The sequence below is a fragment of the Micropterus dolomieu genome, linkage group LG07, assembly GCF_021292245.1.
Source record: "Micropterus dolomieu isolate WLL.071019.BEF.003 ecotype Adirondacks linkage group LG07, ASM2129224v1, whole genome shotgun sequence".
NCBI lineage: Eukaryota > Metazoa > Chordata > Actinopteri > Centrarchiformes > Centrarchidae > Micropterus > Micropterus dolomieu.
In genome coordinates this window covers 24,750,288-24,763,906 of record NC_060156.1, presented here as the reverse complement: position 1 = coordinate 24,763,906, position 13,619 = coordinate 24,750,288, and the positions used below count along the sequence as shown (strand labels likewise).

General features: G+C 39.3%; 1 protein-coding gene across 4 annotated transcripts in view; it reads right to left on the bottom strand.

Annotated features, from left to right (window-relative positions):
* Positions 1–8,022: 8,022 nt before the first annotated feature.
* Positions 8,023–13,619, bottom strand: part of kalrna (kalirin RhoGEF kinase a) — a 115,111-nt gene continuing 109,514 nt past the window's right edge. For all 4 annotated transcript variants that reach the window (XM_046055044.1, XM_046055045.1, XM_046055047.1 and 1 more), the window contains 5 exons: positions 13,038–13,116; positions 12,857–12,908; positions 12,365–12,513; positions 11,737–11,875; positions 8,023–11,490 (listed from right to left, as the gene is read on the bottom strand). In XM_046055044.1, the coding sequence (XP_045911000.1) occupies positions 10,933–11,490; positions 11,737–11,875; positions 12,365–12,513; positions 12,857–12,908; positions 13,038–13,116 (977 nt within the window). In that variant the 3' untranslated portion in view covers positions 8,023–10,932. The remainder of the gene's footprint in view (positions 11,491–11,736; positions 11,876–12,364; positions 12,514–12,856; positions 12,909–13,037; positions 13,117–13,619) is intronic.

Genomic DNA, 13,619 nt, shown 5'->3' with positions numbered 1-13,619 from the left:
GATCGTTTCTGTATTTTTACTAAGAGGGGGTATTGGCCGAGCTCTGCTCTGCACAGATTATTTGGTGTTTTTCTCTGCACCTGCAAGATGCTCTTACAGAATTCGGTATGGAAAGATTCTATGATTGTTTTGTCCCATTTGTCAGATTCATTATTCATTATTAAGTTTTGGCCCCCAGATTTCGATACCATATAGAATAACTGGTTCTAGTACAAGCCAGTACAAGCTAGATTTCAATTGGAATATAGATTTTAATGTTTTTTTTTATTGCATAGAAAGCTCTCCTTGCTTTGTCCTTCAGATATTTCACAGCCATGTTGAGGTTTCCTGTGTATGTAATGTTGAGGCCAAGGGAAGTGTAGTTTTTTGCATGTTGTAATTTAGTGGTGTCTAAATAGAAATTGTGTGTAACCTGATTTCTGTATTGTTTCTGAAAGATCATTATCTTAGTCTTTGCTGTGTTTACTGTCAGGGCCCAGGTCTGACAGAATCTCTGCAGGAGATTAAGGTGCTGCTGCAAACCTTCTTTAGTAGGTGAGAGCAACACTAAGTCATCTGAATACAGCAGACCTCTGATCTCTGTGTTGTTCAGGATGAGGCCAGGTGCTGTGGAGCACTCTAATTGGTTTTCTAATTCATTGATATATAGACTGAAGAGAATTGGACTGAGATTGCATCCCTGCCTCACTCCCCGGCCCTGGGAGAAGAACGCTGTTTGTTTGTTTCCAATCTTTATGGCACATTCACTTTTTGTATACATGTTCTTAATCAAATCATATGTTTTTCCTCCAATGCCACTTTCAAGTAGCCTATAGAAAAGGCCCTCGTTCCAGATGGAAGTCAACAAAACAGGCATATACATTACTTTTCTGAATGTTTGATTTTTGATCTGTAGGGTAAATCTATGGTCTGTTGTGCATCAATTTGGTAAAAAACCAAATGGCATTTGGCAAATTTATGCAGAATATTGTGGTCATCAAGAAAGTTGACAAGTTGTTTATTAATGATGTTGCAGAATATTTCCCCCAGTTTACTGGATACACATTTTCCTCTGTAGTTATTCGGGTCATATTTATCTCAGGATTTATGAATTGGGGTTATTAAACCTTTGTTCCAGATGTCTGGAAAAGTTCCAGTTGCTAGAATAGTATTGAATAGTTTTAGTATAGCCAATCTGATTTTATGGTCTGAGTATTTGATCATTTCGTTGAGGATTCCATCAATAACACAAGCCTTTTTTCCTTTCAGGGACTGGATGACTTCTGTTAATTCTTGTTCTGTTACAGGGTAATCTAGAGGGTTTTGGTTGTTTTTTGTCACCATTTCCAGAGTTTTCCATTTTGTGAATATCTTGTACTGATCATAATTTTTTGTAATATTACTGTATAATTCACTAAAGTGATTAATCCAAGTATTTCCATCTTGGATCGCCAATTCATCCTGCTGGATTTTGTTTAGGGTGTTCCATTTGTCCCAGAACTGGTTGGACTCTAAGGATTCCTCAATTTCACAGAGCTGCTTCTTGCTGTGTACTTGTGTACTTGTATTGTTTCAGAGTGGCCTCATATTGACAGTGTATGTTGTGGTTATCTGGGTCCCTGTGCTTTTCATTTGATAATTTCCTTAAAGTTTTCCTTAGTCAAACCATTTGTTATTATTCATTTGCTGAGGTTTTGGTTTGGAGGCTTTCAAATTAGACAACAAAGCCAAATGATGAAATATTGAATTGATTTTGTCCACAGCAGAATTTACACCAGAATTATTCTGGGAAAATGTTTCAGTAAGAAATAAATGAGTTAAATCATGTATGTTTTGATTTTCCAGTGCTTTTGGTACGCCCCATGCTGTCTGGGGTCCATCTGTATGAGTATGTGCTGTTAAACAGTTCACAGGCACTAGGGGCTCCAGACTTAGACTGAGCCCTTTTCAGATAGATAGTGATTTTGCTGTGGTCTGACAGGGGTGTGAGGGGGCTGACTGTGAAAGCTCTAAGAGACATTGCATCTAGATCTGTAATGAAATAATCTACCGGACTACTGCCTAGAGCTGAGCTGTAAGTGTAGCGACCGAGAGAGTCCCCTTGTAGCCTGCCGTTGACTATGTACTGACCCAGCGTACGGCAGAGCTGTAAAAGCTGCATACCGCTTATATTAGTAAGCTTGTCAAAGCTCTTTCTAGCAGGACATTCAGGGAGGGGGAAGCAGGTGCTTCCAGGTAAGTGTTTGTCTCCCTGGGTGTTCATAGTGTCAGCTCTGTCCCCAGTTCGAGCGTTCAAGTCCCCACAGATTAATACATTTCCCATGGTTTTATAATGGTTAACTTCCTCCTCAAGAATAGAGAAAATATCTGGGTGATAGTAGGGGGATTCTGATGGAGGTATCTAGATGGCACACATGTAGACATGTAGCTCAGCACAAATCATCTGTTTGTTAATTTTCAGTATTGTTCAGAATGAACTGACGGCAGCCTCTCTAATCATTAAGGTATTTGTTAAAGCACAAACACATATAGCCAATAGAAATCTTTTTACGCATGATTGATCAGGGGAGCTACTGTCTTGGTAAGAGGAGCCGAGCTCCCACATAGTTTGCACCCTGCCTACAATCTCGACCATCGGATTCCCGCAACAGGAAATAAGTCTTTCACTCATGGATTTGTTTTTCTGGTGCTGAAATGTTTGTCAGTGTTGGTGAATTATTAAAAAAACAAAACACACAACACTTCACTTCACTTTTTTTTTTAGTAATGCATTATATTACTGCGTGAGAGCAAAAAGCAATACATTATTGTAATTGCGTTACTTTTGTAACGTTACTCCCAACAATGTTGGTTAGCTGTAGGTGAAGACTTGAAGGTCTGGGATAAAATAATTACTTTAAGGTTACAGAAACATCTTGGTTTGGGCTTAAGGTTAGGGGATCTTTGCTGTCATGGTAAAAGTAATAACCACTTGGTTAAGGGTAAGGTTAGGGAAGGATCCTAGTCATGGTTAAAATGAACCAGTGCTAACTGCAGGTGGGAAGTGAACAGTTATCTCCAGTGTTAACCTGACCATCACCCTCTTCAGAGTCACTTTATAACAACCTCACCCGACTTCCTGCTTTGCTCCCGACGGACAAGAGTCAAAAATCCAGTTCTATAACATGCATCGACTGACGCTGTCCTACCTTTGGGAGGACAGTATTTGTACCATGAGCAGGCAGTATGGATGGAGATTCAGGTGTGTTAAGCTAGTAGCGGCTAATATAGCCTCAAGTAGAGATGAGGAGGGGCAACAGAGGTCGGGTAAACTGACCTCTAACTCTAACCCCCCATGATTTCTTTTCACGTATGTCCACCACACTGCACAAAAAGTAAGTCTAAGTGTCTGTTGTATAAAAATATACAGCATAAATGTATAGAAGAATTTTTAGGAAATCCCATGAGTCAACTTACCTCAACATTTATGACTCCTCCTTTTCCTCCTCTTCCACTCTTTACAGTGTCGTCTGCCATCCGAGTCACCTCCAGTTTATTGTGGTGAAAAACTTCCTCAGCAGCACAGCAACAACACGCCACGCACACACACTTTAGTTACAGGATTACCGGGAAATATTTCATCAACTGAAGCTGTATTAGTGCCTGAGAGCTTCACCTGCTGTGATGGTTTGTAAAAGCAGTCAGAGTGACCACACACACATACACACACGTTTTCTGTTGTGTTTTGAGCTTTGAGTTTAAAGTAGCTGTGATCAGCATTTTGCTTTAACATAGGGCAGTGTGTGGTTTGTGTGTGTGTGTGTGTGTGTGTGTGTGTGTGTGTGTGTGTGTGTGTGTGAGAGAGAGAGAGAGAGATGCTGTGTGACAGGGTCATTACAAAAACAAAATAAAACTAAAATAAAGTAAGTGTTGGTGAGACAACTGTTGTAAACTCATGAAAAACTAAAGCTTGAATGTAACATTAAAATGTGAAATACTGCTTTGACAAACTTATTGCATAGCTTAATTAACTTATTTTAGAATAAGTTAAAACTGGCTTTCTCGCTCACATGTTTTCCATTTATTTTCTCTATCTTGTCTTACTTATTTTGCTGCTTTTAAAACTGCAGGCAGAATGTTTTGACTAATTAGTGGTACATTTTCTAAAAAACAGACTGACGTGAACTTCCCCTTCATTTTTAGTTAAGCAAACACAAAACATTTTAATTCCAGTTTAAAAATGTTCCGGACATGTGAATGTATTTAGCTTTCCCATAATCTTACTGAACTCAGTAAATTGGCTAATAGGATTAGACAGAAGTCCCTAGTCTGTGGTGATTCCCATGGATTATTTTAAAGTTGTTGAATCAATGACAAAAATAATTTCAACCAGTAAGATGTTAATATGTACTTTCATCCATTTTAATAATACATTACATTAAACCTGAGTCTAAAATGTTATGGGAACCCCCCCCCCCCACACACACACACAAGCATTCACACAGTGGATTAAGGGAATGAGCCGGAAAGACGAAAAACTACGAACAAGCAGGTTCTTTATTAGTAAAGAGTAACAAACCAGCAGGTTGGATGGAGTAAGAAGAGGCAGCCTATACAGCATGAACACTAGCAGGATACAGCACAGACTAGCATTCAACAGGGTGGAGCCACCATGGTGCTACGTGGCTCACCAAGCCATGACAGATGCATTGTGGGATTGGGACAGAATTGACACCGGGACAGTCGGACTTAACTTGAACTCTTTGGGGGAAGAAGATCTGAGGTGCAAAGGTACTTTACTTGAGTATTTCCATTTTCTGCTCCTTTATACTTCTACCGATAGGGCGCTGACATGTTGATTTTTTGCAACCAGGAAATGCCTGGAAGTGACCATATTTATATTTATTTATATTGGACGAGACAGTGGAGCTAACGGCTGTGTGTGGCACTAGCTAGCTTGCTTAGTTAGATGCATCTGTAATTCACCTTATCTGTCATTTTAACAGGGCTGACAATTTTGTCTAGTGAACACCAGGCTTAAAACTAAATGCACTCACCAGAGCCAAGGCCTAATAAGCTTTTTCTATGGCGCTGGTTAAATTTACACAGTGCTGTGGGTATGAGTCACTCTAGCCTGATAACGACTTGTCAATTACAGATAATCCCGCCCTGAACCATTCTCTGCTTTATGGTCTATTTTCCTCTAAATGGGACCATAATTTACTAAATGAACATCATGTTCTATTGAAGGAACAAGAAACTAGCGATTGAGACCATAAACTCATCAGGAAAGTGATTACTGAGGTAATAAATCAGCTGAGAATTAGGGTAATTTTACCATTATTTCTAATGGAGCCGGACTTCTGTTTTGCAACCAGAAGAGTCGCCCCCTGCGACTCTTACATCGATAGAATGCAAGTTTATGGTACTTCCGGATTGGATTCACGTCTCAGACCGGAAGCTTCCTGCTTGATATAAAGTAAATAAATTGACCCCCACTCTACTCTAAGACTTTCCTGGAAATTAAGTTGAACACAAAATGACTGATTTTATTTCTTCCTTACAGTCAAGAGTGAAGCTAAAAGGTAAGCGTAGGTTACAGTTGTAAATCTGGACTGCAACACTGAGGATGCATATGAATACCAGAGGGCATAAAGTCAAATGAGAATATCATTTGAGAGACGTTTCTGCCTCACTAACAGGTGATGTGATTCAGTACTCGACTGATTGGAGCATCGCTCGCTATAAGATTTCATGCGGTTAAGACACCAACAGATCAGCTCTGTCCTTCAGAGAGTTAAAGCCTCTGCAGCTGCGCAGGTCAAACCCAGGGTTAGAGAACAGCTATAGCAAACCAGAAGGTGAAGCTATACTAGCTTCAGACAGAACTATTACATTACATATTGTACACTACTACTGCATTATCAGATTTTAATATTTCTATTGTCAGTTTAGTTCCAGATGGGCACACTGGGAAACATTTGGACAGTCACAGATTTTGATCATGAAAAAGGAACTCACACCAGAGGTTGCAGATGAATGGTTGTCTTTACAGGAAACTATGAACAATTTTAACAAGACAGAAATACAGACCTCACTTAAGCTTAAATATTTTGCTGAATTGCTGGAATATGCGTTTTGAAGGCTGGTTTATACCTTATACCTCACAAAGACCCTGAGTACTAGGCTAAAATACTATAATGCAGAGCACAGATTTACCTTTTCTCTGTTGCAATGTAGATAAAAAGTAAATGAAGGGGCTCAGGCTCTTTAAAAGATTAGGTACTAGTGCCATGTCCACTGATCCACTGCTTGTTGAAACAGCAGAAACAGACCTGTAACCTGCTTAGGGACCTCAAACTGCAAATTCATTTTTGCTTTTGAGCCCAACAATCTGATTTATATCTTCATTATTGTTTTAAGTAAAACAATATACATTTCGTGCTTTAGGCATTCAGGTTTCGATTGTTAGCAACAGCTGATAAACACTGTAAGGATGTGTTGTTTTAGTGTACAGTAAAAGCACCTTTGTTTGCTAGCATTAGCATAAACTGGAGGCAGATTGTAGTTTTTCTGCGGCAGCCATGCTTGTTCCACAGTTCTACACCAGCATGGTTGCCATAGTAACTGGTCTTTTGTCGCCTAGGCTGTAGTCCATTCAAGAGATGCAATTCTGAATCTCCCAGCTAAATTGTGGGTGCGGTTGCAAAGTATGGAAGACCAAAGTGTTCAATATTAATTGAATAAATAAGACAGAATGTGCATCATATGAATAACCTGTAACCTTGTAAATACTAGGGGTGGGATAAAAAATCCATTCTTAGATGCATTGCGATGCGGACGTGGAAGATTCTGACTTGATTAACAAATGTCAAAATAATCAGTTATTTAAATGTTAATTGATAACGTAATGTTGACAGAACACAAAAGGCGGAATTCGCAGAGGTGCAGCAACCGTACCATTTGTGGCGTGCACATAACAGAGAGACCAGTGTTCCCCCTGTATTTGGCACACACCTGCAGAATGAATAAACACCCTACTTAAATATTACACAATCAGTAATATCAATATGCAAGTGAGGATTTTAACTCGCACACTGTGTGAGCTTGGTGACACTCAACGCTTGGCAGCTCTCTGTGTATCCTGTGTGTGATGTGTGAGAACACAACGCTGAACAGTTAGCAGAGGAAAATATTAGCAGGAAGTTTTTGTCTGGTAATAAAGGTGCAGTGTAGGTCACTGTGTCCGTTAAAAGTCTGTAGTTTCCCCAACTGCTGGAAATGTGAAGGTGGTTAGCAGCTAACATCTCCCCTGTACAGCACGTTCTTTGGCTGTTATGTAATATTAGCTAAACTAGTAACAAAGTAATATTAATTAGCTCAGCTGTATGTCATTACTAACTTACCTACTTGTTAAGGGTTGAGAACATCAGGTACAAGCTTAGACGAAACTGATGTAGAACTCTGTCGTGTACACATACTGTACATCCTGCTAATTATATTTCAGTTTTCAGAGTTTGACAACAGGTTAAAGAAATGTGGGACCATGGAGTTGAGGTTAATGAAGTAAATTAGGGATGCAAACTAGTCCTTTTAAGCTAATTAGGAGATGTTTCTTTTGGATTTTAATGTGCAAATTAAAGAATCCACAGATCCTATACTGCAGCCCTCTGAATCGTAGTCGAATCCAACCGTGAGGTGCCAATAGATTCCCACCCCTACTAAATACAGACATGAAATTGTAAATAAAGAAATTAAATCAAGTTGTAAAATACTGCAATAAGGTTTTAAAACTCAGCTCACATTACATAATTTGTTTGTATTTATTTATATGACTACTTGTTTGACTTAACTTATTATTAATATTGAACACTCCATAAAAAAATACACTCTGCTGTGCTGCAACTAATACAGATTTTCAATTAATCCATCTATATATATATATATATATATATATATATATATATATATATATATATATACACATAGTGGATTGTTTCAGTAATAATGTTATTAATTAATTTTAACATCATCAGCTAATTAGTAGATACATACAGTTAGCAGTTCACTGAAAGTACTTTTCATATTTATTTTTAACCATTTAACACAAAGCTGTTCTTTGTATTGGATGTTTGAAACATGTTAAAAGTATCGCTGTGTAATGTTTACAGAGTTTGCTGCCATGTTGATGAGATAACTGACTCTCAGACCCCTCAGTATAGAGAAATCTTGTGTTTCCTACCTACAACTGCTACCTGGAGGGGTCGCTTGGTTGCATTTTCCCCTGTGTGACGATGAAACTGACATGAAACAGCAAAACACTCTGCTGTTCCACTAGTACCTGAACAGATGTTATTACAGCTGCACCGATAAACACAAACTATTACACTTGCAGGTTCCCATGGATGTTGTTGTACTAGACATAAAAGGAGATAAAACAGTGGGTTTCTTGCTTGCACCATTCTGCATCCCCGGTTGCATGAAAATAAATGCTTATTTTTGTTGTACGCAAAATGCTAAATAGGGGAACATGGCAATGCATGTGAAAGCTAAAAAAAACACATTCTACAAGAAATTACATTCATCAATAGAAGCAGGACAGTAAATTAACTCTTCTGCCTAAATCCAAGATCAATTCAGCAGCCGTACAAACTATTTTACAAGCCAAAGAATGGGACACTATGGTGGGTTACTTGCCACAATACAAACAAAAACGTTTCAAGGTGTAGTTAATTTCCCACCTTAACACCTGTCACAGGATTTTTTTTATAGAAACAGACAGATTACTAACCTGATTTCTAAACCATCCCTGGTGAATTTACATGCAGGTTTTCCCTGATAATTCTACTTTCTTGTAAACTACTTAAGCATTATTTGGAATTTTTTTTTGTAAACAGTGATACGAACAAATTATAGGTGTCCTATAGAAAGGATTTAAGTCTCCATGGTGCCTTTTCTGTGTTCCTGTGCAAAGTCCTGTCGTCCTCTTATTAGTTTATCCAATGTTTTTTTCCCACCTTCTATGTAGGGATGCTGTCGGCTCAAACTGCCCATTTTAACCCAGTTCATTGTAGTTCATGACAGTCCAGCACAGTTCAGTATAAGTCAGTGACTAAATGTAAACTCCTCCAGCAGTTCACCACAACACTATTCACAACATAAACTCAGCTGCTGCACAGTCCGGTAGCTGCTCAGTGACTTCAGCTTGGTTTGACTAAGTCATCTCATGTCAACGCCACTTAGCGCAGACCAGACTGGTCCAGGTCACCATTCCAAATATGATTTCACTGTCAACCCCAGTCTTTGAATAAATAAACATTCAATAAATTAAAGGTATATGACAGCAAGGTTCAGAGTCCAAAAATAACTTTCCAGGTTGGTGGTTTAAATTGCAGTTGCTGATATATAGTTAACTGTTGGAAAACATGAAACGATGCAGAAATCCTCTGTGGTGGCATTTGTGGTCTGTTATGCTTCATACCAAATGGATGAAAAGCGTTAAATATGCTTTTTAAGTCCAGATTTCTTGTTTGCTGCTATGTAGGAGACACATTCTTGAATTGATCACTTCACATGTGTTTTCCAAAGCATGATCAAACTGAGCGCAAAAAGAATTTACAATGTTTTCAATTAGTGGGGATTTGGACTAATTTGCCTGTCCCACATCAACAAATCAAAACACATTCAACACCACAATTACCAGAACATCCGTGATATCGAGTGAAAAGTCTGCTTGTTAAATCCAAATTTGATTGGTGGCGTTTTCCACAACATTCTTGATGTCTCTGCTGAAACCCTCCATCACACCGTTCCTCAAAATTACCATTCCTAATGATGTTAGTCTTCTCTGTCACTGAAGCTACTGTGTGATGCAGGCTTCAAGTAATGTGCAGTGACAGTCCTGGGATCAATTCCCAAAATTTGAGTAATCCTGTCAAAGCGTTCTTGAGCAAGACAATGACCTTGGCTCAGCTCACTAAGTACCCCAGGATAAGAACAGCAACTAAACCAACATAAAGAAGGTGAACGCTTTCTAACTCCTCTAACTGTCAGATTCTCGTTGAAGCTGCAGACTCTTTAATCCTCCATGAGGGTTCCTCATGATACTAATCCAAATTAGACTAGAGGACTTCAAATACATCATTAGCAGTTTAGTCACTGTGCACAACCATTTTTGCTACTCACCAACCTGATGATATCAGACACTGTCACTGTCAAGATGTCACTGTCTCGCAAAACTTGTCCTCTAGTGGTCAGAAACTCACAAAACCTTTCAGTATGTTCAGTTATGTTAGCTATAGCCTGTAAGCTGAGCATGGGTGGTAAAATGCTTCTCAGTGAGTAGGATTCTGCTGGCCAGTTGGCTAGTGAGGCCAATATCTGCAGGACTCAGTACTGCTCGTGTTCCTGAGTAACAGCACTTTGTCCACAGGTGAACATGAAACAGCCTTCTGCAGATCCAAGATAAGATTAGCACAACACGGCTCCTTAAGACATTAAAGAGCAATAACTCCAATATATCATCTGCCCCTGGAAAAATAAATAATACAAATATAAATTAATATGTTGCCATTATGTCTGCTCACAGTGTGTTTTCTAAATGCTCATTTTCTCAACTTTGAGCTAATTTCTTTGGGTTATTAAGGGGTGTCTAGGCAGTTTATAGGTCCCGCCTCTCATGTAATGGTTTATACTAGGTGAACAAAGATCAGGTGAAGTGTTAGTCAGCAATTCAGTATGGTACAGCCATAAATTTCAATTATTTTTTCAGTTTAAAAGTTTGGCCTAGTGGTCCCAGAAAGATTAAATCTTACTCTACACGAAGGATTCAGGCACAAAATCCCTTTCTCACTCACACGTTATAAATACTAAACATAATGAAATGCTTTTATTACATATTTTAATGTTGTTGTGGGTGCCCTGGCCATGACAGATGGATTGTTAGAGCGTTCAAACACCCAGAGCTCCTCTCCGTCACAGCGTGTTGCCCATGCTGCTGCTCACCAGCCCTTTGATATTGGTGATGGGCCGAACATCATGCAGCTGTCTTCTTCTATCAATGAATGTGGCCAACCGAGTTGTTTCCAATGGCGTCTTGGAGTACTCCCCACCGTGTGCACCCCCGCGACCCACCCACGGGTGCTGCAGACAGAAAGTAGCGCTTGGCCTCTTCCTGGGATCCTGCTGCAGCACTGAGGACACAAAATCCCTCGCCGCCTGGCTCACATCGCGGAAGTATTCATCCGGGAAGCAGAAGTCTAGACGGCAGATGTTGACGCAGGTTTCCTCCGGTGATTCATCCAGAAACGGGGAAACGCCACTGAGCATCACGTAAGCCAGCACGCCGACGCTCCACACGTCTGTCGCAACAGAGACCGGCGTCCCGCGGATGAGCTCGGGCGCAGCAAACTCTGGGTTTCCAAGCAAGAGGTGGACGTACCGGCGGTGGGCAGAGAGCTGGACTGCATCGCCGAGGTCGATGAGCTTAATGCACGGGGTAGGAGTGTGGAGGTCGACCATGATGTTCTCAGGCTGCGGGAGCAAAACAGAATTCAGAAACAGACTGAAGATAAGATGAAAAGTTGGAAATGACACTTCCAGAATGTCAAAAATGTATTATTAAGTTATTCATTTATAAAATGCATAGCCACAACAGATAACAGGATACATTTCCAAAGGCACACATGAACTTAATTAGGAATAAAAATTAAGCTCAGTCCATGGATTTGTCAAGTCATTCATTTATTTATGTAGCAGCACACACACGTGGGTTCTCACCTTCAGATCCAGGTGTGCAACTCTGCAGGTATGAAGGTGCTGCAGTGCCTCAAGTGTTTCTCTGATGAAGAATGCCACTTTCTCCTCCATCAGCTCATCGTGTGCGACGAGATAGTCAAGCAAACGACCATCCTCCAGCCTGACACACACACACACACACACACACACACACACACACACGTTATTAAGTACCATTTAGATAAAAATTAGATAGTGTCATCTTCCTAGCTGGTGATAAAAGCTTTAGTTACTAGGTACTCTGCAGAAATTATTATTACAAAATATGAATAAATATAATAATAAACAAATTATGATACTATTATTACTATAGGTGAAACTAGCAGCAGGATATAAAGTAGTTAAAATTAGCTCCACCAGCAGCAACATTAACGTGATGTGTAAATTAATGTGTCACTAATTATAAGACAGTTATGATTCTGAAATGGGCCATTCTGCATGTTTAGTTTGTAGAATATTACAAGTATATTTTGAAGCTAATACCTTTGTACTTTTACTTTTAAGTAATTAAATAATTTCAGTTCTTTTTTACATTATTTTCACACTGTGGTATTACTACTTTTACTTGAGTAAAAAATCTGAATACTCCTTCCACCACTGGAAGACTTACAGCTCTAGGATCAGCATCAGAGAAGTGGGAGACTCGTACGTGTCCAACAGCGCCACCAGCTGGGGATTCTGAACATGTAGGAGGACGTCCGCCTCATGAGCCACCTGCTCCTTCTTCTGCATCTTCCTACTCACAAACTTAACCGCAACCTGAACAGAAACAAAGTGACATGTAACAACACGCTGAAAGACAAGGCAATAAACTGAAAGGTAAATGTTAAAGTGAAAAATACAGATATGCTGCTGTTTGACAGAAATAAATTCATCACTTCAGCCTGAAACACAAACTTCACTATCCTGAAATGCATAAAAAAATGTATAGAGACAAAAAAAATGTAAACTTAAAAACTAAAACTTAATTGCAATCTTGAATATGAATGAAGGAGACAGAAATAGACTCAAAACACATGCCTGCAGCCTGAACAGTGAAAAGCAATGCACACTTAACAGCATCACTTCAGTAAATATGATTAGTCAAGCAGGGATGCCCTACCTCTTTCTTTGTTGACTTGTTGAGACATTTTCTCACCACTGAAAATCGTCCCCTGGTGAAAAGAGGGAGCAGCAAAGACAAGAGAGGTGCAGTTAAAACATCAACTATCAACATCTGGGCTGCAAATCAGGTTTAGGTTGTGAAAGACTATTTTGAAAGTCAGTGATTTGTGACAGTTCACCTTCCAATCTCACAGATCTCAGAGAAGGTCGACTCAAAGTTTTCTTTCCACTGGATCCCTGTTCCATCATAGCCAGAGTCTGGACAGAGAAACAGCAGAAGATTAAAGAATTAATTACATGAGCTTATATTCTTGCTCCACCCTCTGTAAACACATGTATGTAATTTGTTCTGTCCCACACTTTCCTGCTGTGGTGTACTGAAAATTGCAACAGACTTTTACTTTTGTCTAGCAAACTATGGACATAGCTTTATCACATGTTGTTTTAATGCATCTATTAATAGTGTTTCTGTTTATGGTAAAAAAAATGCATTCTAAATAAATCTTTACTTTTGACATTTTATGAAAGAGCTCTTTCATATTGAAGTGACATGAGAACATGGATAACAATCTCACATCTATGCATAAGCTGGAGTCAGGATAAGCATAAAGACTAAGGCTGCATCCACGCTACTATGTTTATGTTTAAAAACAGAGTTTTAAAACGAAAACAATCACCGTCCATACCAGCGTTTTAGCTGAGTTTTATAATTTATCTCCGTCTATATTAAAACTACTGAAAACGCATGTCAAGTGGCCTTT